This window comes from Trachypithecus francoisi, unplaced genomic scaffold (genome assembly GCF_009764315.1).
Source record: "Trachypithecus francoisi isolate TF-2019V2 unplaced genomic scaffold, Tfra_2.0 Lachesis_group7, whole genome shotgun sequence".
Classification (NCBI taxonomy): Eukaryota; Metazoa; Chordata; class Mammalia; order Primates; family Cercopithecidae; genus Trachypithecus; species Trachypithecus francoisi.
Window position 1 is genome coordinate 89,654,723 of NW_022681472.1, and position 25,248 is coordinate 89,679,970.

General features: G+C 46.3%; 1 protein-coding gene across 3 annotated transcripts in view; it reads right to left on the bottom strand.

Moving 5' to 3' along the window:
- ZFAT (zinc finger and AT-hook domain containing) overlaps window positions 1-25,248 on the bottom strand; it is a 236,298-nt gene that overhangs the window by 19,164 nt on the left and 191,886 nt on the right. For all 3 annotated transcript variants that reach the window (XR_004435171.1, XM_033202303.1, XM_033202302.1), the window contains 2 exons: window positions 18,100-18,226; window positions 13,368-13,498 (listed from right to left, as the gene is read on the bottom strand). Coding sequence is in view for 2 of the 3 variants with exons in the window: in XM_033202303.1 (XP_033058194.1) it covers window positions 13,368-13,498; window positions 18,100-18,226 (258 nt within the window). In the remaining variant the exon portion in view is untranslated. The remainder of the gene's footprint in view (window positions 1-13,367; window positions 13,499-18,099; window positions 18,227-25,248) is intronic.

Sequence of the window (25,248 nt, forward strand, 5' to 3'; positions counted from 1 at the left end):
GGTGACAGAGTGAGACCCTGTCTCAAAAAAAAAAAAAAGGGGGGGGTGTCTTATCCACCCTGGACTCCTGATGCCAAGCACAGAGCCTAGATAATACCACATCAGCACTCACCTGCTCAATGGAAGCGACCAGAAGCAGAAATGGCTGTGGCTGAATTCTATATGCACAGTGAGAGGTAAGGAGCTATGCTGTTTCCATGATCACAGGAGCTAAGATTTATTGACCCAGCCATGTGCCAGGCACAGGACCAGTGGCTTCATCTTGCATAATTAGGTATAATGCATACAACAGCCCCTTGGAGTAAGTTCCATGATCTTCCCATTATACAGAAGGGGAAACACAAGTTCAAAGAAGACAAGTGTTTTGTCCAAGGTCACACACTATTATGTGACAGATCCAGGGTTCCAGCCCAAGCGGTCTGGCTGTCTTTTAGCCCCTTGCTACACCACTGGCTGTGCCAAGGGCTCCTCCATCCACTGTGACATGAGCTGGGGTGACTCCCATGAAACAGGCTTCTCCAGAGATACCCCCTTGTGCTGTCCATCCGGGGCAGGGGGACTCTGTCCCAGAAGCCTGCATCTCCTGTGGCAGGGTATGCACTGCCAGCCTGCAGAGTACGAGGCTGCTCAGCACAAGTCACACCCAGGGCAACTGTGCCCCACTAGCTCAGCTTTCCGACATCTGATCTGGCATTCATGGTTTTGAACGCCTGTGAAGCCTCTAAAATGTACCAGGCCCTGAACCAAGTGCTAGAGATCCCAGAGATGGGTGAGACCAAATTGTCACCTGCTCTCATGGAGCTTCCAGTTTGCTGGGGGAAAAGCCATGGGTATCAACTACACTAGATATGGTCTGTGATACAGTTCCTAAGACCTGTGATGGGGTGAGGGAGGGTACTCCTCCTCCGCGGCCCCATCCTCACCACTGCCTGGAGAGGGAGGACAGTTTCTGCTCCTCTGAAAATATTCCCTTCCTAATTGCGCCCTCAGGGCAGGAAGGACCGGACAATCCGAGAGCTGAAGCTGACCACAGGGTCTAACCTGATGTGTCCTCATGGGCAGGGGTTATCCTGACATGCAGGCACCCCCTCGTAGGTTGTGCTCCTTCTTGAAGTGTTTGCTTTCATGCAGAAGCAGCTGCTCCTGGATCTTGCGCCTCCACAGTCAGCACGGGTGGGGTGGGTCTTCTTGAAACATCCCACCATGAAGCAAGAAGGAAAATGGAGGGAGAAAGGCGGGCACCTTGCTGTTGGGCCTTGTGGGCCATGGAGAGCTTCTATTCTAAGTTTACTCGAGACTTTCTGAGTTATTGGAGGATTTTAAAGTAAGGGTTACTGTGATGTAATGATACTTCTAAAAGATCGCTCTGGCTTCTATGTGAAAACTGGATCTCAGAGCAGCAGGATGGAAAGACAAGAGCATCCTCTGTAAGCCGGGGGAGGGGGACTGACAGCTGAAAACAGGCTTCTAAATTCTAATGTGTGGGATGCCCCCGCTGCTGGTTACACACAGAGCCTGATTTGGTAGGGTTGGGGTGGAGCCAGGATGCCCTCGCTGCTGGTTACACACAGAGCCTGATTTGGGAGGGTTGGGGTGGAGCCAGGATGCCCCCGCTGCTGGTTACACACAGAGCCTGATTTGGGAGGGGTGCAGTGAAGCCAGAGACTCTGCATTTCTCACAAGCCCCCGATGCTGACACTGCTGGCCCGGGGACCATATTTTGGGTAGCAAGGGCTTAAATGAAGGTGGTAGCTGGGAGCCAGAGGGACTATTTGAGGCCCCTTGTGAAGCAGGAGCCCACCACATGTGCTGACAGGACAGACACCGGATGGGAGAGGCAAGGAGGCAAGAGGGCCTCCCAGGTTCTGGCGTAGACATTGGAGTGGCCTGGAAGCCCTCCACCAGGTGGGGACACCAGATGGATAGCAGGAGTAGGAAGGAGGGGACACCAAGAGTTCTTGTTTCGGGGAATTCCTCCGGCCGGGATGGAGACTACTGTTGTGGTGAGAATGAACAACAAGGGCCACCCTGAGGGGCGACACGTCCGCAGAGGACCCGCATTGCTCTCCTCCACATGTGGGACAGCTCTCGCTCACTCTCGTTGGGGCTATTACAGCCTGGCCTGGGCCCGGACAGCTCTCGCTCACTCTCGTCAGGGCTATCACAGCCTGGCCTGGGCCCGGACAGCTCTCGCTCACTCTCGTCGGGGCTATCACAGCCTGGCCTGGGCCCGGACAGCTCTCGCTCACTCTCGTCGGGGCTATCACAGCCTGGCCTGGGCCCGGACAGCTCTCGCTCACTCTCGTCGGGGCTATCACAGCCTGGCCTGGGCCGGACAGCTCTCGCTCACTCTCGTCGGGGCTATCACACCCTGGCCTGGGCCCGGACAGCTCTCGCTCACTCTCGTCGGGGCTATCACAGCCTGGCCTGGGCCCGGACAGCTCTCGCTCACTCTCGTCGGGGCTATCACAGCCTGGCCTGGGCCCGGACAGCTCTCGCTGACTCTCGTCGGGGCTATTACAGCCTGGCCTGGGCCCGGACAGCTCTCGCTCACTCTCGTCGGGGCTATTACAGCCTGGCCTGGGCCCGGACAGCTCTCGCTCACTCTCGTCGGGGCTATTACAGCCTGGCCTGGGCCCGGACAGCTCTCGCTCACTCTCGTCGGGGCTATTACAGCCTGGCCTGGCCCGGACAGCTCTCGCTCACTCTCGTCGGGGCTATTACAGCCTGGCCTGGGCCCGGACAGCTCTCGCTCACTCTCGTCAGGGCTATCACAGCCTGGCCTGGGCCCGGACAGCTCTCGCTCACTCTCGTCAGGGCTATCACAGCCTGGCCTGGCCCGGACAGCTCTCGCTCACTCTCGTCGGGGCTATTACAGCCTGGCCTGGGCCCGGACAGCTCTCGCTCACTCTCGTCGGGGCTATTACAGCCTGGCCTGGGCCCGGAACTTGAACCAGACCAAGCGATCTCAGCCAGCAAGGACTACTTCCCAGGGTGAAGCTGCCTGGAGGGCAGATGTCAATTAAAACCTACCCGCCTTGGCTAAGGACATGGGTCAGGAAACAGGCATCAAGCAAACAAGTAATAAACTCAGCAGTATTAAAACTCAAATAATGTGGGATTCTGCAAATAGCACCAACCAAGGCTGCAGCTTCTTGGGACATAATAGCGGAAAGACGGGGACTTAGGAAAAGGAAGAAAAGCCAAGTTGAGTAGATGAGCATCCTCCGGTTAGCTAAGGATGGCTGGTATGGGAAAAAGGCATCATAATGAAATAGAGAATAACCTTTGTTCTCTATGTTTTCAAACCATTTCTCATATGGCCACAGATATATCATGGGGTTTATTTTTACTTTAAACATTTCACAAAGAAATGGAATTTTCTGTAACTACTTTGGTGTAAGAGAGCTAAGCAAGTAATAAAAGAGCTTTGGGAGAGGATGCAACGTGGAGTAGCAGCCGTCCAAAGTCATACCAGAAGCAGAAGTCTCTGAAAGAAGTTTTAGTTAAGACAAAGAAAAAGAAAAGGTTCAAACAACCACAGGAGAACTAAGAAAGGCCTACAAAGGACAAGAGTTGGCATTCAGTGACAAGGGAGAGTAACCCATTGCCAAGACTGTGAATGAACTTTTTGTTTCTGAATCTCCATGCTAAAGGTCACCATTCCGCAACAACACAAAGAACATTCTATGAGGAATGTGAAGTAGGAGAACACTTTTCAGAGGCTACCTGCACGTATAATTAGGACCTTCATATGATTCAAGTTGGCAGAGGCCCGGGATCAAATGAATTGCACTGCAGAGTTCATTAGGCAGGAGCCTAACCTCAGCAGCCAACCAAAGCATGCAGCTGAAAAGTGGTTGTCATAGTAAGGGCTATGATACAGGGAAAAAAACAAAGTCATCAGTGAGACTTCAGGATTTTACCAAGATCAAAAGGACTTGGCATTAAAAGATAAAAGTAAAACCTGGATCACAGGTATCTATTAGAAATCCTGAGCATATGCCTAAGAATCTAGTATTAGATCATCTGAGGCCTAAAAAGCACGCTGGGTGCATATGCTCTCGGTCCTGGAGATACACAACCAATTTGACTGCCACAGAGGACACATGCAGTTCTCTTGCCTGGGTCTTTCATAGGCATTTGAATCCATCGTGACTCATTACACTACAGAGTCTGCAAGCATGGAGTGGGTGTGACACCCAAATACAATGAAGAATAACAGAAAATACAAGCAGTTACGGCAGATGGAAACTGCTGTTACCATCAATTCTTTTACAATTATACACACTTTTAATCTTCTTGGAAGGATTTGATTCCTTAGATGAGCCACAATAACGACAGAAAAAACCTGTTAACGGGAAAGTGGAGTAAATGATACAATTGAAGACGCTAGGGTTCCATTACGGCGTGAGAGAATGCAGGTCTGCTGCTGTAATGTACCACTCAGCACAGGCAAGAGGAAATGAAGTCAAAGGAGGCTTTGAAGAGGAAAGGTGAGCGGAAAGAAAAGTAAGAGAAAAGCCCGCCAGTGACTCTCCTTTTATCTGCACTGCAAGAATTGTGTTGAACTTAGGGAGAGACGTGTTTACAGTACAAGTCAAAAAAGTGCCTCTGTGGGAACAAGAAAAGGAAAATTCCATTAACTCACCAGTTATTTGAGCTTAGAGGGATAACAGAAAAATGGGATGGACTTCACTCAATCCTTTTTGTGGCTAGGATTAGAAAAGAGATCTCACCTCGGTCCCACTTTAAGACAATTCAGATGGCCAGGCTCTCTTACACCACAATCTGTAAAGAGTTAGAAGAGGATCTTGCACCAATAGGGTTCTTCTGTCAGATCTTTTGCTGTGCAACTACAATCACAGTTGTAGAATAGAGCGCTTGTTTTTAAAAGTAAAAATAAAAATAGATTTTGAAGCCTCATAGAAATCACTTTCTAGATCCCCCTCCTCATTATTTCATCACAAGTCTTACAAAATGTTCAACATCTGCCCCCTGACAGGAGGAGGCCGGTCTGAGCGTCCCTTCAGGTGGCCCACAGGGCACCAGGCTTCTCTCAAGCCAGAGGCTGCACCTGAGAAGTCCCTTCCGCAGAGTGGCTTCTCCCCACCAGGAGCCCTTGTCCAGATGGGCAGTGAGAAAGGGGTCAGGGGACCACATTACTCAGGGCCTTAAATTAAAACATGACAGACCGGACATGCACTTCCTTGCCAACAGGCAACTGATGTATGTGGTCTCCACTGAAGTAGAGTGCCTTTTCTTGCAAAAAATAATGAACTGCAAATAACAAACAGCAATTCCAATGCTGGGTGGCAACAAACATATGTCTTCCAGCAAGAACTGCTACTTAAGCTCCCTCTCAGACTTCACATTGTATGCTGAGCCCAGGGCGGGAGCTCTGCCTGCTCTTCTCCCAACACTGCCAACCATCGCGGGGACCCACCTGAAGGCTGAAGGTGGCAAAGGTTGTGTAGAAGCAGTTGGGAGAAGAAGGTGGGGTGATCTGGGCAAAGCTGGGGTTCCTGCTTTTCTGTTTGTTTCATTTTGATCAGCGGTTAAATCATGTCGGAGGAGCACTTGCGATTTTGAACAAGATTAAGGCAGAATAATTCTGTGCTGACCCGACTAAGGGCCTGCATGGGGAAGAGGCGGGTGTCCATGGGTCTGAGGCAGTCCAAATTGCTCCTTCCCACTGAGGCTCCATCACACAGTGTAGAAGCATCTAGCACATTGCAGGGAAAACAACCAACAGAAGAGAGGGGCAACCCCAGGAGGCACTAAAACTGGCAGACAGTGTGTGTGACACCCCATCCCCACCCCAGGCTCATAAGCCAGGGGCAGCCAACACCTGGGCTGCAGGGGAAATGCCCCATGTGGACAGAGACACGGGCCTGCCACGTAGAGTGCTGCTACCACTAGCTCCTACAGGACATCTACTCCCATGCGGGCAGTGGCAACAATGGTCTGCTTGCTCATCGCCAGGAGGACTGAGTGGAGTGCTGGTGCTCCATGGAGGACTCCTGGGGGTCAGTGTACCGTGCTGGCACAGTCCTCAGCTGTGACTCTCTCAAAGACACGCAGGATGGAGCTGATTCCTGAACCCTGAACCAAAATCTCAACTGTGATAGAAATATGGATCTGCCAATGGATGTGTTTTCTGGAAGCTACTAAATCACCATGAAATCTGTCCACCAAAATTGTCTCTGTGAAACTAAGAATTTCACCCTTGAATCAAATAATACCCTTTCACTGACAAAGAGACACTCACACCCTGAAACACATTTGTACATGCGTAATAGTTCATTTTATGTGTCAACTTGACTGGGCCATGGGTGCCCAGATATTTGGTCATACATTATTCTAGGTATGGCTGTGATGGTGTTCTGGGATGACATTAACATTTAAACTGGCAGACTGAATAAAGCAAATGGCCCTCGCTAGTGTGGGTGGGGCCCATCCAATCAGCTGATGGCCTGAATAGAATAAAAAAGTTGACCCTCCCCTTTTGAAAAGGAGGGAATTTTTCCTCCCAACAGCCTTCAAGCTGGGACACTGGTTTTTGCTGCCTTTGATCTCAAGCTGAAACACTGGCCCTTCCTGCGTCCCAAGCCTGCAGGCTTTCAAACTGGAGTCACAACATTGGCTTTCCTGGGACCCCAGCCTGCTAACAGCAGACATTGGGATTTGTCAGCTTCCACAGTCACATCAGCCAATTCCTTCTTTTACACACACACACACACGCACACGCACACAAACACATACACACACCCCTATGAGTTCTGTTTCTCTGAACAACTCTGACAAACAAATGTATTTCTTATCAGGTCTCAGTAAAGCAGGAATGGTGACCGAGTCACAGAGAAGCAGGCTTGGCAAAGTGCATGCTGCTGGACAGCCTCACTTGGACGAGACTGCATCAGGTGAGCTCTTATACACAGGGGAATGTCCTGTCCATTCATACATGCACATGGACTGAAAAATAACTTCTACAATGAACGAATGACTCACACCACTTCACTGGGAGCCCCACTCCCTCCCCCATCCTCAGAGGCTGATACCCCACAATGCTCCAGCACCCCCAGTCTGCTGTTTAGGGTAAACCCTCAGCAGTAAAAACAATACAAAATTTAAAAAACACACAAAACTCAGAAAGACCGAGGATGATCACAAAGGCAAACTGTTCAATCATCCTGACCTTCTTAAAAAGAAGATGCAGTGTCATCAAACGGTATACTTATTACTTAAAACACCCCCAGGGAAAGAAGAAAGGGCACGGTGCAGTAGCTGGCTTGGTGGACCCAGGAACCACAGGCCAAGACAAATGTCAGTGACAGTCTTAGACAGGCACCGATTGTTCTGCTAAATATCAAAGCGCAGGAATGCTCAGTGCAGGTTCACTATTTGCAAAAACCAGTAAATCGTCACTTGTTAAAAATGCCAGTGTGACTTCAAGAGGGTAACATAGGTCAGGAAGCCCATGGCAAAAGGACATTATGCCCTAGGATATGCCATAAGGCCACAAACTGTTTGGATTCCCAGTAGGCAGAAGGGAGAGACCAGGCTGAGATAATTCTGAGGCTTGGAATCCCTGTCCCATGTTACAACCAGGCAAGTCATTACTCTATGCAGTGCCTCTTCCACCACCCCTACCTCTGCCTCCAGTCACCCAGCTGGCACCAGCCACAAGCCCCTGTGCCCACCCCTGCCCGGAGCCCTGCTCCCACCCTACACTCACAAAGCCTCCCTGCTCAGCACCTGCCCCTACCCCAGACCCAGGTCCATGGGCCCCGGTGCTCCCTGGGCCACCTCCCTGAAGCATTCATCACTCTCGATTGGAACTGCCTGTTTAAGGCTGCATTTTCCATACCTCTCGGCCAGTTCTGCTTGTTCTTTTGTCCACTGCACTTTTTGCCGCTAACGTACTATTATAATTTACTTATTACATGTATGTGAATTGGCTATCTACCCCAATTAAAACATAAGCTTCTCAACCATATCATCTGTCTGATTTGTTCACTGAACTATCCCAAGTGTTGAGAACAGTGCCTGGCTGGTAAAAGCAGCTCAAGGAGTATTTGTTGTATGAAAAAATAAGTCATTTCCCTTGTTAGACTATTTGCCTCTTGAGAGTGGAAACTATCTTAATTCTGTAGCCCAGACTGGTGGGCACAGTAATGCCCATGGCCCTCAACCAAAGATGTCCACATCCTCATCTTTGAGACCTGTGAATATGTGGCCTTACATAGTAAAGAAGAATGTGCAGATGTGATCACATTAAGGATCTGGTGATGGAGAAGCCATCCCAGATGGATAGTCCTGGATTATTTGGGTGGATCCAATGTCATCAGAAGGGCCCTTAAAAAAGGGAGTAGGAAAGCTGGCAATTTGACCCTGGAAGCAGAGGTCAGACTGAGTGGATGTGAGAACTTAGCCTGCCGTTGCTGGTTCTAGGGATGGAGGAAGGGAGCCTTGGGTCAAGGAGTGCGGGTGGCCTCTAGATGCCAAAACAGGCAAGAAAGGAATCTTTCCCAGAAACACTAGTTCTCTCGACACCTTGATTTTAGCACAGGAGACACTACAGACTTCTGACCTCCACAATTGTAAGACAGTATAAGTTTGTGTTGTTTCAAACCATAAATTTGTGGTAATTTGTGGCAGTGGCGATAGGAAATTAATACAACCAGAGAGTGAACACATGGCAGTTGCTCAGTAAATGCCTACTAAATGAGTGCCTGTCAACCATAAATACAGTGTTACTTTGTGTAGGGAAAAGAGAGAGAGATCAGACTGTTACTGTGGCTATACAGAAAGGGAAGACATAAGAAATTCCATTTTGACCTGTACCTTGAACAATTGCTTTGCTGAGATGCTATTAATTTGTCACTTTGCCCCAGTCACTTTGCCCCAACTTTGAGCTCACAAAAACATGTGTTGTATGGAATCAAGGTTTAAGGGACCTAGGGCTGTGCAGGATGTGCCTTGTTAACAAAATGTTTACAAGCAGTATGCTTGGTAAAAGTCATCGCCATTCTCTAGTCTCAATAAACCAGGGGCACAATGCACTGCAGAAAGCCGCAGGGACCTCTGCCCTGGAAAGCCGGGTATTGTCCATGGTTTCTCCCCATGTGATAGTCTGAAATATGGCCTTGTGGGATGGGAAAGACCAGAAAGTCCCCCAGCCCAACACCCGTAAAGTGTCTGTGCTGAGGTGGATTAGTAAAAGAGGAAGGCCTCTGTCTCCTGCCTGCCCCTGGGAACTGAAGGTCTTGGTATAAAACTCTATTGTACGTTTGTTCAATTCTGAGATAGGAGAAAAACCGCCCTATGGCGGGGGCGAGACATGTTGGCAGCAATGCTGCTTTGTTACTCTTTACTCCACTGAGATGTTTGGGCGGAGAAAAGCATAAATCTAGCCTACGTGCACATCCAGGCATAGTACCTCCCCTTGAACTTAATTATGACATAGATTCTTTTGCTCACATGTTTTTGCTGACCTTATTATCACCCTGCTCTCCTACTGCATTCCTCTTGCTGAGATAGTGAAAATAATAATCAATAAAAACTGAGGGAACTCAGAGACCGGTGCTGGTGCAGCCCTTGGTATGCTGAGTGCCGGTCTCCTGGGTCCACTGTTGTTTCTCTATACTTTGTCTCTGTGTCTTATTTCTTTTCTCAGTCTCTTGTCCCATCTGATGAGATATACCCCAGGTGTGGAGGGGCACGCCACCCCTTCAGCTTTGAGTCTAAAATAAAATCCAATCCATAAGAACATCCACAAGTGATTTAAGCCATGAGCCACTGGTGATGACTGTTGCTGTTATTTTCTTTGGTTTTTCTTTTCCTTTAAGTAACTAATTTTGACTCAGAGATGCTCATGATAGCATTTCCTGTGCGGCTAGCTGTCTTCCATCTACCTTCTCAGGCAGTTCTATTTATCGAATACAAATTTCCTCCTTGTAAAACCTTAACGCAAGATTTAACAACAATAACAAAAGGAATCACCTTACTAAATGAAAACTGTTAGGTTTAACAAACACACACTTAGTGGCACTCAGGTTCTCACGTGGGCCCTTCTACAGGGCTGGAAGCGGGGCACGCAAGCGTGATTCTTTCTGAGCGTTTGGAGATGCTCGGGCTCCATGAATCTATTTTTAATGCTGATACTCAAGAAAAGAGAGAAAGTGACGAGAAGTCATTGAAGACACATTTCTGCGTCCAACAGAGAATTTAAATGGTCTCAATTATGGGCAAAATCTTTTCCTTGTCTCTTCAAAGAGCAAGAAGCAAACAGTTTTTTCCCAGCTCTCTTCTCTCCAACCCTGCCAGCCCCACACCAGGCCTGCCATTACTTTCATCCCAGAAGCTGAAAACCCCAAAAGACTTGGGATTAATCACTTTCAGTGATTACTGATGAATTTTGATATGTAAGATTTTTTTCAGTTAACATTAATAAATCATGAAAATTATAAATAGGGTATGTATCTATTTGTTTATATGAGAAATAAATTTTGAAATGTTTAACCCTCCAGAAGCAACTTATGTACAATGTAGAATTTGTTTTGTTTTTGGTCTTGTGGAAGATGTATAGCAAAGAGATATAAAAAGATCTCAAAACATGCTATCCCATAGTAATTTGAAACATTGTTCTGCAAGATACATCACATACTTTATGATGAGGAATTCTTGCCTTTTTCTCTCCGGCAATACTGATTTATAGGATACAGCTGAAGAATCAAAACCTCCAACATAGTCAATTCTATTTCATAACACGTATTAAGCAACTACTAGGTGTGATGTCTTGGGTTGGAGCAAGAGAAAGCCTACGATATCAAGGTGCCTCCCACAGGAGGAAAAGTTTTCCTCTTTCCAACTGGTGCACCAGGGTTCACATGTCAGTGCTTCAGCACAGCTACTAAGCAGGCATAATTTCTTGACTGAAAAACCCTAAACCAGAGTTTAATTAAAAGAAAAAGGTTGAAACCAAGTTTTCTAATAAATACAGCTATATTTCAATTTAAACTATAGGACAATGGAATTCAGAGGGCATCCTTTCACCTGGGAGAGCCTGAAACACTTCATTTCCTTTGCTATAGGAGTGGTGCTTAGCGTCTACCCATCCAGCAGTCTGTCCACCCACTCTCCTCTCTGTCATTTATCAAGAGCTGCCTTGAGTGAGGCGCAGGGCCAGGCAGACAAGATAATGGCCAGGACATACACCTTCTTGGGGAACATTTCCAAATGCAGTTCCCCACGACTGTGTTCAACAGCACTCTTTGCTGTGTTTGCAATAAGAAAGAAGATCCTCGGAAGGGTGGCACTGTTTTCTCCTCCTGCAAACACATTTAGCTTGTTGACACTGGTGGTTCTGGATGCTTATCTGCCTCATCCCTTGTTGTGCTGTCAGTCTAATGCCTCGAAGCATATCTAAGCTGTAACCCAAACCCTGTGACCTCGTGTATCACTGCATTGCCTGCGAGGCTCAATAAATCATGTCTCCCAGCAGCAGCAAATCAATCTAGTTCTTAGAAAGAAGACACAAGTCACAATCAGAGGTGCCTTCCTGCACTCTCAAAAGGATTTCATGTGTATGAAACATTCAAATTCCTCCTGATACCATCCCAGAGAGACCTTCCTAAAGCACCAGGTCCAGGTGGGGACTCCACATGCCAAGATGCAAATGAAGAGTTTCGGAAGAGATTCATAAGACAATCTGAAGACGGCAACCTAGTAAACACCAGGAAAAGCTAAAAAGGTACTCAGCCTGGAAGGATATGAATCTTTTCTCAGCCAATGCAGATACCAGATTGCTACAGACTGAAGCATCCCCCTGCCTACTCTCCAGCTCGACTCCTGAGAGAAACCACACTGTGGAGGAGGGATTTTAGGACATGCAATCCAAACATTCATCGAGATATGCTAAGTCTTGTCCGTAGGTCAAGAAACCCAAGAGCTGAAACCGAATGTACTTACTAATTCCCCCAGAGAATTACTTGGCCTGAATTTCATGCTTTGCATTGTGCCCTGGGCACACTCAGGGGACAGTCGTGGAGACAGCACTGGGATGTCCCCTCCTGGCTCATCAGGCCACCAGGGACACATCACTCAGGTGTCCCTGTGTCAGTGCCTCATTAAGAAACATCTTGTTAGTGCCAGGAAAAGCTAACCCCCTTCCTGAGTTAACTGTTTAATGCCTCCTTTCTGTTTTCTGTTATACAATTCAGTAACAAATTTAATCAATTTCAGACAACTCTAGTCATACACACCTCTTCCAGGTCTCTCCTCACATGTCACAGATCTTCCCCAGCAACCCTTTACAAAATCATCCCAACCCACACTCCTGGATCCCACTCCTCTCCTGCTTCTCTTGCTTTACTTTTCTCCTGGCACTTGTTCACCATCTGACATCCTTTATGTCATACTGGTTTATTCGTGCTTTATCCTTTCCCCCACTGGAAAGTAATCACCATGATGGCAGACACTGGTTCTCTCCTAGACCCCAGCAACTAGAACTCTGCCTGACAACAGTAGGCACTCAATAAATACCAAATGAGTCAATACAGGAGTGGCTAAATGTGAGAAACTCCATGGTTTGCATTTCTACTTTCTCTGTGAACTTGAACTTTGATTTCAGATTACAAATTTCCCTGGTTTTGATGCATTTACTATTTTGGTTTTCTGTTTTTAAAGTATTTGTGTAAGCCAGCTAAAATCTTTTGTAAAATGAAACAACAGGTAGCAGATAGAGAGAGAGGTATAAACAGATAAAAAGGATGACCTAATTATCAAACACATTGCATTTTAACAGATGGTAAAGTCTCCACTGAGGACAGAAAAGGAAATGAGCCAAGCAGATAAAGGATTAATTAAGTGGAGTAACCTTTATTCCAAAACTGACCATCTCTTCCTACCAGAGCAGTAGCCTGTGTTGATCTGATCAGGTGTTTACTATGTAGGAAGGCCAATCCACTGGGAAATCCTCCTGGCTTCTCTGGCTACCCCCATGCATCCTACTAGCTCAATTTACTGATGGGGACTTAGGCACTGAGAGCTGTTTTCACCAGAGATGTGTCTCAATGGTCCACATCATGCTCATTCTCACTCTGGGAATCTTTGAAAGAAAATGAACGGAGAGTTTCCAGAATTTTTTTTTAAATATACTATACCTCTCCCCTAAACACCTCCCACATATAGAGCTATTGAAGAAGCACTCCCATGAGATCAGAGGTAGAAAAGAAAAGGTATGAGACTGACCAATTTCATTCCAAGTTCTACCTCAGGTAAGTTAAAGACTTAGAAACACAGGGAAGAGGAGAGAAGCTGACTGTGAGACACACAGGGATGAATACTCACAGGAGGGTCCCTACCTGTTTAACCACAGTCACTGTCCCTGGTGCCATGGCAACCACCGAGGCAAGGGCAGTGGCGTCGTGGGTCTCGGCGCCCAGCTCAATGATCTGCTGCAGGATGTTCACGGCTGTGGGGTCCAGTCGGTCACCTTAAAAGGAAGAAGCAAAGAGGACACCATTCAGGCCACTGGTGCTGAAGAACATGGAATGTAAAACCAGCCCGTCTGTTCCCTCGGGTGACACCTTCTCCAGAGGATGCATGGGCTCTCCGTAATCGCTCGTTTTGACAACAGAAATAATCTGTATGGTGCTTGATAGCTTACAAAGCATTTTCTATAAGAACATCTCAAAACCCTAAGCAACCCTGTGAGGATGGCACATTGAGATGTTATTTGCATTTTGTAGGATCCTCATTTGGGTCACTGAGTCAGTTACACCACAAAGCCAGAACTCGAACCCATGTGCTCTGAGTCCTAACATGCAGACACGTGGCTGCCCTCGAAGCTGAACTCCTGAGGAGTGCCAGCCAGCCCGTTCAGCTGCAGACTCAATGAAAGTGTGTGCCAAGAAATTCCACAAGTTATGGGCAAAACATCCAAGGATGTCTCAATTATTCAACCAGTGGGCTTTAGAACTCCAAACCAACTGAAGCTGGGGGCTCTATTTTAACCACCTCTAAAGACGGGATTCTGCATCATCAGGGCAGCTATTTAGTATCCCTGCCTGCTCCCACCATCTGCCAGGCCATCTGCAACCGTCCTGAGCATACCCGGACCCTGATCATTAATTTACTAAAAGAGAAATGACTGCTTGATCTCCACCTTAGCATAATATTTTGCAGTCTCTGCCAACATTTTCATCCTCATGGGCAGCTTTTTGTGGGCCGTGTTCCAATGTGAGTCAATCAATAAGAGATCAGAGAAGGGGAACTCAACGTGTCTCATGCAGAAGGTAGGACAAGCCGGTGGCTGAGGCAGTGGCCAGCTTATATTCACAATGTATCGCCCGGCATCGCCCGGCACTCCCCAAACACATGTCCCTTAAGGGAAATGGTGCAAATGTACCTTGCAGCCAACCACTCTGAACATGCAAGGACAAAAACATTTACCTGTGCAACTTACTGAGGCGAGGTTCTAATTCCGCATCCACAGACTCCCTCAATGACCATTTATCAAACCCTAGGAACTACTGCTTCTAATAAGAATAAAGACAAAGTCTTACCCCTTCCCACTCACCCCCCAACTCCTCCCAGGGCTCACAGGCTCCTAAGCCAGACTATAAGCAAATCCTTACAGAACCTGGCAGGTCCCATGTCAGGAGTGCAATTAGGAAACAGTGCAGAAAAGGGGGGTACTCTCAGGAGGTGACCTGCAGTCTGAGTACTGCAGATGAGGATAAGTTTGGCAGAAAAAGGCTGCGAGGGAGAAGAAACCACGCCATACCCCAGGGAGCACTGGAGTGTGGGTCCCTTCTGAGAGCTACAGGTCTGGCCGAGGGCAGCACAGCCCAGGGGTGGGTGGCAAGAGACAGTGACAAGGCCAGGCAGGAGCCAGAGAAGCTGAGCCTGGCCTTTTCAGGTGCAAAGTTAAGAGCTACGAAGAGACATCGGAGGGCCTTAGAAGATGTGAGAGTGAATGAGTCTGAGCATGAGCCTGTGTGTGTGTCGGGGGGGGTGTGTGTGCGTGTGTGTGTGTGTCGGGGGGGTGTGTGCATGTGTGCCTGTGTGTGTGTCGGGGGTGTGTGTGTGCGTGTGTGCCTGTGTGTGTGTCGGGGGGGTGTGTGTGCGTGTGTGCCTGTGTGTGTGTCGGGGGGGTTTGTGTGTGCGTGTGTGCCTGTGTGTGTGTCGGGGGGGGTGTGTGTGTGCGTGTGAGCCTGTGTGTGTGTCGGGGGGGGTGTGTGTGCGTGTGAGCCTGTGTGTGTGTCGGGGGGGTGTGGTGTGCGTGTGAGCCTGTGTGTGTGTCGGGGGGGTGTGTGCGTGTGAGCCTGTGTGTGTGTCGGGGGGGTGTGTGTGCATGTGAGCCTGTGTGTGGTCGGGGGGGTGTGTGTGTGCGTGTGAGCCTGTATGTGTGTCTGGGGGTGTGTGTGCGTGTGCCTGTGTGTGTGTCAGGGGGTGTGTGCGTGTGAGCCTGTGTGTGTCAGGGGGTGTGTGTGCGTGTGTGCCTGTGAGCCTGTATGTGTGTCGGGGGTGTGTGTGCGTGGGAGCCTGTATGTGTGTCGGGGGGGTGTGTATGCGTGTGCCTGTGTGTGTGTCGGGGGGCGTATGTGCGTGTGAGCCTGTGTGTGTGTGTCAGGGTGTGTGTGTGTGCGTGTGTGCCTGTGTGTGTGTCGGGGGGGTGTGCGTGTGAGCCTGTGTGTGTCAGGGGGTGTGTGTGTGCGTGTGTGCCTGTGAGCCTGTGTGTGTGTCGGGGGTGTGTGTGCGTGGGAGCCTGTATGTGTGTCGGGGGTGTGTATGCGTGTGCCTGTGTGTGTGTCGGGGGGCGTATGTGCGTGTGAGCCTGTGTGTGTGTGTCAGGGTGTGTGTGTGTGCGTGTGTGCCTGTGTGTGTGTCGGGGGGGTGTGTGCGTGTGAGCCTGTGTGTGTGTGTCGGGGGGTGTGTGTGTGCGCGTGTGTGCCTGTGTGTGTGTCGGGGTGTGTGTGTGTGTGTGTGTGTCGGGGGGGTGTGTGTGCGTGTGCCTGTGTGTGTGTCGGGGGGGTGTGTGCGTGTGTGCCTGTGTGTGTGTGTCGGGGTGTGTGTGTGTGTGCGTGTGTGTGTGTCGGGGGGGTGTGTGTGTGTGCCTGTGTGTGTGTGTCAGGGGGTGTGTGGTGTGCGTGTGTGTGTGTCGGGGGGGTGTGTGTGTGCGTGTGAGCCTGTGTGTGTGTCGGGGGGGTGTGTGTGTGTGTGTGCCTGTGTGTCGGGGGGGTGTGGGTGCGTGTGTGTGTGTGTCGGGGTGTGTGTGTGCGTGTGAGCCTGTGGTGTGTCGGGGGGGTGTGTGTGCCTGTGTGTGTCGGGGTGTGTGTGCGTGTGTGTCGGGGGTGTGTGTGCGCGTGTGTGTGTGTCGGGGGTGTGTGCGTGTGAGCCTGTGTGTGTGTCGGGGGGGTGTGTGTGCGTGTGTGCCTGTGTGTGTGTCGGGGGTGTGTGTGGCGTGTGAGCCTGTGTGTGTGTCGGGGGGGTGTGTGTGTGCGTGTGTGTGTGTGTCGGGGGGGTGCGTGTGTGCCTGTGTGTGTGTCGGGGGGGTGTGTGCGTGTGAGCCTGTGTGTGTGTCGGGGGGGTGTGTGCGTGTGTGTGTGTGTGTCGGGGTGTGTGTGTGTGTATGCCTGTGTGTGTGTCGGGGGGGTGTGTGTGCGTGTGAGCCTGTGTGTGTGTCAGGGGGGGTGCGTGTGAGCCTGTGTGTGTCGGGGGGGTGTGTGTGCGTGTGAGCCTGTGTGTGTCGGGGGGGTGTGTGTGCGCGTGTGTGCCTGTGTGTGTGTCGGGGTGTTGTGTGCGTGTGTGCGTGTGTGTGTGTCGGGGGGGTGTGTGTGCGTGTGTGCCTGTGTGTGTGGGGGGGGTGTGTGCCTGTGTGCCTGTGTGTGTGCTCATAGGGGATGAAGACAGATGGGCTACATCTTGCAGGTCCTGAGCAATCACTGATGTCACTGGATCATGGAAGGAAACTCAAGTCCTGAAGGAAACTCAAGTTCTGACAGGACCTCAATGCTGAGAGCCATGTTTAACAGCCTGGGCCTCGACTCTCCCGTCTGCAGAAGTGGAGGTGCTGCCTCCCAAATTCCCTGCAGCTCAGCAGGCAGTGAACACAGCCCTGCCAATTAATCTTCCCTAAGCCAACTGGCCCACAGGAGTTTTCTGTGCAGCTTCCTTACAATCTGGAGTTTGGGGGTTTAAGAACTGGGGAAAAATGGTGTCTTCCTAACTCCTATTTCCTATCACCATTGCATTTCACCTAATGCTTCCTCTTTAACCCAACCTGCTTGACCTCTGCCCTTGTACAGGGCTGTGGTATGAAACATCAACTTGTGTTCTGCTCATCTTTTAAAAACAGATCAAGAAAAACTGTTTTCTAGCATAATGCCCCAACTGCCACTAGGCTGGTACAGTGGCTTGGTTTTTTTTAGAATTGATCTAACATTTGAAAATCATGACATTTGATGTAAAAATCCTGACTGTGCCTTTTGGGAAGGACTTGGAGAATGAGCGACCTGGCCTTGCAGGTCTGCAAAGTGAACCCCCGCACGCCAGAGTCTCTGCCACTCTCTACCACCCACTGAGCCCACACCACCTCCTGCCACTGCCTGCCTGGCCCCTGTAGGCCGTGCAGGAGATGTCCCTGAGGAATCATGGAATGGGACGATGCCACGACAAGAAGTTAGGAGACCTAGATTCCAGGATGAGCTCCAACATCCTGAAGTGGGTGACCTTCAGCCAACCACTAACAACCATTAACTATTAGCCAACCATTAACAATGAAAAGCAACCTTCCGCATCCATGAAGTGAGAATAATCAGATCTCCTCCCCTCACAAGGCTGTTCTGAGAATTAAATGTGATAAGATGCGGGGGAATCTTGCAGTCCTGTTCTAAGGCCTCCTCTCTGCTTTGGCTTTCTTCTAGAGCATTTCTGGAGGCAGAGATCTCTGGTGCCTGACAATGAGGCTGCTTCTGCAGTCTGAACGCTGGGTCAGGGATTCGGAAGTAGATCACCTGATGGACATCATTCATCTGCAAATGCGTTCATTCAGCATGTCTGAGATGGCAAAGGAAGAGCAGGTGTCCTCACCACTCTCAGAGGTGTATCTCAGGTCCTGGAGCGCGGCCACTGCTGCCTGTGTCCCTTGAGCATCTTCTTCGGCCTCTGTGATGTGGAGATACTGGGTGGAGGGCTCCTCAGGAGCTTCTGTTGCTGTCTAAATAAAAACATAATATCTAAGTCATCTCCTAAAAGATCGACTGTTGCCCAGAAGTTCCAAGATAATGTATTAAGATAGAACAAATACATACAAGAAAGCAATACATTGCAACATCTCATTTACCTGGCACCCCTGAGGAACCAGTTGCTCCCATAAATATACTTCCCAAAGAGAAAATTTCTCTGTGAGGATCAAGATCTTTAAAAACCAGTTTTGGTAAAAAGCCCCTGCTGTACATTTTTGCGGTGGGAAACAGTTTATGTATGCTGTTCACAATTAGAGATTTGACCAGCTCAGATATTCTTGCATACGCTCTGCTAACGGCTCCTCTGTTTCCTCTTGCTGCTACCAACACTACCTCTGATCTGCGCCTTACCCTGGGGATTGGGTGCCATGTGGCCAACAGAGGAAGGGGCACAGTCACAGGGCAGCTGATGGTGGAAGGGAGAGAACCAGTGATTACACAGCACATGGAGAGCGTAGGTCCTGGCAGAGTAAAAGTTCAGCAAATCTTAGCTATTTGTGCCATTGTTTTTTTTTTTTTTTTTGAGATGGAGTCTCGCTCTGTCACCCAGGCTGGAGTGCAGTGGCGTGATCTCGGCTCATTGCAAGCTCCACCTCCTGAGTTCAAGCGATTCTCCTGCCTCAGCCTCCCGAGTAGCTGGGATTACAGGCATGCACCACCACACCCAGCTAATTTTTGTATTTTTAGTAGAGACAGGGTTTCACCATGTTGGCCAGGACGGTCTCCACCTCCTGACCTTGTGATCCACCCACCTCAGCCTCCCAAAGTGTGAGCCACCACGCCCAGTCATGCCATTCTTATTCGTACATGAAGGTGTAAGAAACAAAACTGACTACAAGAAATGTATTTGCACAAAATCAGGACTTGTGAGGGCAGGAGGAGTTAAAGTGGCATTCACAGGTACCTCGTGCCTCAAAGAGAGAAGAGGTGGAACAGAATTTGTATAGAACTAGATGTTAATAATTATCTCTTTCTGGAAGGGACGGAGAGTGCAAGCAAAACTATAAGGATGGATGCATTAATGTCACCAATCAAGAAGAACAAAAAGAAGGACTTCAGACAAAACGTACAGGAGTCAAGTTATGCTCTATAAGCACATATCAGTAAATGACATAGAGGTTCAGAATAGCATATATTTCTTCACAGCCAACCGGCCAAGTCCGTTTAGGCGTTTCCATCCTGACATACAGTAGACACCCCAAAAATATTCAATGAATGCATTAATGAACAAAAAGAAGAATATTTTGTTCTCAGTACCATGAGGCAACAGATTAGCCGCCAGTAGATTCAGGCAATGCCTGAGCCTGTGAAAGGACAGCATGCAGCCTGAAAGGTTTCTCCTCATTCTGGGGAAAGCATGTCATAATTGCTGTCAGGAAGGGTGGTGCTTGTTGCAAGGCATTCCTGGGAGCCAGGTGACACACACATTGCTGGAAGAGGAGGCTTGTCACTCCACTGGTGACCACTGCATGACAGCTTCCTGGCTGCTCACCATCTTCTGGAGATGAGTATGGAGTCAACTACCTGGCTTTATGTCAACTATTTCTGTTGTGCTCACGGCTCTGCATAAGATGCTAGCATCTGCTGGAAGTGAGGCCTTCAGTGGAGATGGGGCATCACTGCATGCATTTATAAAAGCACCGACTGACAAGATGGATTGAGTTTTACGTCGGTAATTGACATTCAAGTGTCTATTTTGTTAATGAAGAGTAAATTCTTCCAGTATGTATTAATACTTGAAACACTAGGTGATTAATTGTTTTTGCATAGAAGAAGATGCAACAGTGATCATCATCAACATCTGCAATAATCATAGCAGCTGCCATTTTCTGAGGGCCTCCAGGGGGCTCATTCAGGCCTCAGCATTTTACACATGGTTTCTCTCAGTGCTTCTGAGCTCTCAGGGATTATTAGCCTACTGTACAGACGAGAACACTAAGCCACGAGGGTTAAACAATGGCTCAAGGGCAAGAAGTTTATATGTGACAGAGGATTCAAAGTTAAGTCTGTCAGACTCCAAAACTCTTTTTAAAAGAATTTTTATAAAAAAAAAATTTTAAACACACAAAAGCAGAGGGACGGGTCTAATAAACTTCCATGCATCCATTAACCAATTTCAGCAATTATCAATCATGGCAAGTCTTTCCTTTTTTAATTTTAAGTTCTGGGGTACATGTGCAGAACATGCAGGTTTGTTACATAGGTATACATGTGCCATGGCGGTTTGCTGTACCCATCAACCCATCATCTACATTAGGTGTTTCTCCTAATGCTGTCCCTCCCCTAGCCCCCTACCCCAACAGGTCCTGGTGTGTGACGTTCCCCTTCCTGTGTCCATGTGTTCTCATTGTTCAACTCCCATTTATGAGTGAGAACATGTGGTGTTTGGTTTTCTGTTCCTGTGTTAATTTGCTGAGAATGATGGTTTTCAGCTTCACCCATGTCCCTGCAAAGGATATGAACTCATCCTTTTTTATGGCTGCATAGTATTCCACGGTGCATGTGTACCGCATTTTCTTTATCCAGTCTATCATTGATGGGCATTTGGATTGGTTCCAAGTCTTTGCTATTATGAATAGTGCTGCCATAAACACACGTGTGTTCATGTGTCTTTATAGTACAATTATTTATAATCCTTTGGGTATATGCCCAGTAATGGGATTGCTGGGTCAAATGGTATTTCTGGTTCTAGATCCTTGAGGAATCACCATACTGTCTTCCACAATGGGTAAACTAATTTACACTCCCATCAACAGTGTAAAAGCATTCCTATTTCTCCACATCCTCTCCACCATCTGTTGTTTCCTGATGTTTTAATGATCACCATGCTAATTGGCATGAGATGGTATCTCATTGTGGTTTTGATTTGCATTTCTCTAATGACCACTGATGATGAGCTTTTTTTCATATGTTTGTTAGCAACACAAATGTCTTCTTTTGAGAAGTATGTGTTCATAACCTTTGCCCACTTTTTGATGGGGTTGTTTTTTTCTTGTAAATTTGTTTAAGTTCCTTGAGATTCTGGATATTAGCCTTTTGTCAGATGGATAGACGGCAAAAATTTTCTCCTATTCTGTAGGGTTGAATCATGGCCAGACTTTCTTGGACTATGTTCCCACATACTCCATGCCCTGCCCTAGGATTATTCTGAAGCAAATCCTGAAATAATTATTTCCCCTATAAATATTTCATACTGTATCTCTAAAAAATAAAACTCATCCAAAAAAGAACTACAATGCTCCTGTTGCACTCAAAAACTTTACAATAAATCCTTAATATCATCAAAGGTCTAGACAATGTTTAAATTTCCCCAATTACCTCATTTTTTAGGTTTGTTCAAATCAAATCTAAATGAGGTTCACACACTAGAACTGATTAATGTGTCTCATAAGACTTAAAACCCATATGCTCTTCCTCCATTTCTGGCTTTTCTCCTCTTGTAGTTATCTGTTGAAGACAGCAGGGGTTTTGTCTTACAGAGCTGTCAGCAATCTAAGTTTCGCTGATTGCATCACCATGGAATTGACCAATGTTCCTCCATCCATGGTGTTTTCTGTGAATCGGTCATCGGATATAAATACAAAAGTTTAAGTAGATTCAGGTTCCCTTTTTGCCAAGAATGCTGCATGGGTGATATTGGGCAGTTCTTTCAGGAGACATGCTTTGGATGGTGGTCTCTTTTATGTAATGTCAGCAGTAACTGATGATCATTGTTAAACCCATGACACCACTAGAAGGTTGCAACATGGTAATATTCTTCTTTTTCATGGGTTAGTTGAAATATTTCAAAAGAAAAAACTTCCCTCATCAATGTTTGGTTATGTTTACACAGGGTTTTGTTTTGTTCTGTTTTGTTTTGTTTTTAAAGGTAGAATAGGGCTGGGTATGGTCGCTCATGCTTGTATTCCCAGCATTTTGGGAAGTCAGGGTGGGAAGATCACTTGAGGCCAGGAGTTTGAGACCAGCCTAGGCAATAAAGAGAAATCCTGTCCCTATTTAAAAATTTTTTTCAAAAAATTAGCCAGGCATAGTGGTGCTTGCCTACAGTCCTATCTACTTGGAAGACAGTAGAGAGGACTATCTACTGTCTCCTGAGGTAAGAGAATTGCTTGAGCCCAGGAGTTCGAGGCTGCAGTGAGCTATGAAGGGAGGCTCCAAGGCATGTCAGCCTGGGTAGCTACACCCTACCTCTCAAAAAAACTAAAAAATAAAGATAGAACAATTGCTTGATTCTTGGTCTTAATTTACCGATTTTCAAAATAAAGAGTTGATTCTCTAACATTCTACAAAGGTGATTAAGTTGTTTTTTCCAAATATCATTATAAACTTAGAGAATTAAACATATTTTATGTGTTTCACTGTCATTATTAAACACTAGTAACAGCCTCAGAATCACAGTATCATCCCTACTACCAACGACAGAATACTTGAAAACTGCAGTTTGTGCAGTCTGTTTTGCCCTTAGGTTAGTTACATCCCCATCAAACAACTGTTTTGAAATCTCTTGAAATTGTTCCTCTCCATGTAGTTAGGTCACCAATTTGATATACAGTTAGAATCATTTATTTCATTTTACTCACAATGTTTAAGACTTGCTTTTTAAGTTAAATTTTGTTTTTACTATTATATAAAATACTTTTACAATATTTTATATAATCAGAGTCAAATCTACACAGCAGGGTATTCTGAGAAATTTAGCTTCTCCCCATCCCTTCCATCTTGCTCTCTGCCTCCTTTCCCTACATATAGTGACTCCATTTCTTATTTTTTGTAACTACTTTACTTTGAAATAATTTTAGACTTACACAAGAGTTCCAAAGATGTAAAGAGCTGCAACAGAGTTCCTGGAGACCCTTTACCCAGCCTCCCCTAATCTTAACATCTTTCGTAATCATGGCACAATGATCAAAACAAGAAATTAACATTGGGACACTATTACTAATTAAACAACAGGCTTTCTCCAGATTCCTCCGGTTTTCTCATTAACGTCTTTCCTCTGTTCCAGGATCTAATCATGCATCCCACAGCACATTTAGCCATCCTGCTTCCACTGTCTCCTCCTGGCTGTGAAAGTTCCTCACTTTCCTTTTCTTTCATGACCCTGACACTTCTGAGGAGTACAGATGAGGTATTTGACCACACACATCATTTGGATTTGTCCAATGGTTTCTGATAATTAGACTGCCGTAGAAGATTTTAGTTAAGAATACCATGAGACGAAGTGTCTTCTCATCTGATCACGTCGTATCAGCATGCTTCATTACTGATGTCAGCGTGCTTCACTACTGCTGACGCCAACCTCTATTGCTTGGTGAAGGTGGTGCCTCCACTGTAAAGCTCCTATTTTTGCCTTTTGTAATTAATAAATATTTTGAAGGAGATATCCAGAGTTTATGTGAGTATCTCATTTCTCCTTAAACTTTTGCCTACTAACTTTAGCACTCATTAATGGATCTCACCTGCTAGGATTGTTCCTGTGGTATTCTAATAGCAATTTTCTATTTCCTTCATTCCTTCTACATTTATTAATCATTATTTTTGGGGGGAAATACATAGTCCCTTCTCCCACATTTACTTATTCAACCATTTATTTATGTCAGTATGGACACATAGTGTCCCAATGAAACTTTGGGATGGTTTCTGAACAGTGGGATTATTGAGTTAATGGATAAATAAATGCACATGTAATTTTGTTACATATTGCTACTCCCTTCATCGGGTTGGGCCATTTTACATTCCCACCAGCAACATATGAGAGCAGATTTCCCCACAGCCTTTCCAGCAGAGATAACGTCAAACTTTTGGATCTCTATCAAGCTAGTAGGTGAGAAATTCCATCTCGGGCTAATTTTAATGAAAATTTCTTTCCCTACATGTGAGGCTGATCATGTTCTCAGTTATTCAAGGTTATTTACATTTCCTTTTCCCTGAACCTTTCTTATCTCTTGTTCATTTTTCTAATGGGTTGATCTTTCTTATTACTATTTTTTATAGGCCTTTGATAAAGATATTAATTTTTTCTATGTGACAAAAAATATTTTTATCATTCTTTTTACTTATGAGCTCTTTTCCATAAGACTTTTAAAGTTTTTCTATGCAGTCAATTTTTTTAAAGCCTTTTTCCTTATTGAGTCTGGATTTTGAATTATAGTTACAAAAGGTCTCCACACTCTCAGTTTATAGATGAATTCACTTATGTTTTCTTCTAGTATTTGTAAAATATTATTGTTTCTACATTTAAATATCTTATCTTTTTGGAATTTGTCTCATATAACTTTATATGTTATAATAAACAGATTCAATTTTATCTTTTTTCAGATAGCTATTTAGTTATCCTATATCACTTATCAAAAAGCCCACCTTTCTCTTACCAACTTGAGACACCATCTTTATCATATACTAAATTTCCATGTCATTGAGTCTATTCTAAATTTTCTGTTCTATTCCATTAGACCATCTATTCATGCACACTGTCTTAGTTAGAGAGATTTCACAATATGTTTTAATATTTGGTAGGATTCTCCTCTTATGGTTGTTATTCCCAAGGGTTTCCCTAGCTAATTCTACTTATTCTTCCAAATGAACTTTAGAAATCAACTTGATTAGCTCCAGAAAAAAATCTAACGGTATTTAGATTACATGTAATATGTAACAGATCATATTACATTGATAAATTATTGTATAAATTACCTTCAGGGGAATTAACATCTTTATGATATTGAATATTCCCACAAATTTGTTCAACTCTAGGTTTATGTCTCTTTCAAGAGTGTTTTATAGTTTCCCATATTTACACTTTGGACATTTTTATAAGGTTTATGCCTAGATTTATCTTGATTTTGTTTCCTGTATCAAATGGGGGTTTTATTTCCATTGTAACTGATTTTATGTATGTATGTATGTGTGCATATATTAGCATATACATATTCTTATATTTACACATATGTGTATACACATTCATATGTGCAGGTGTACATGTATCTATAACTAACTG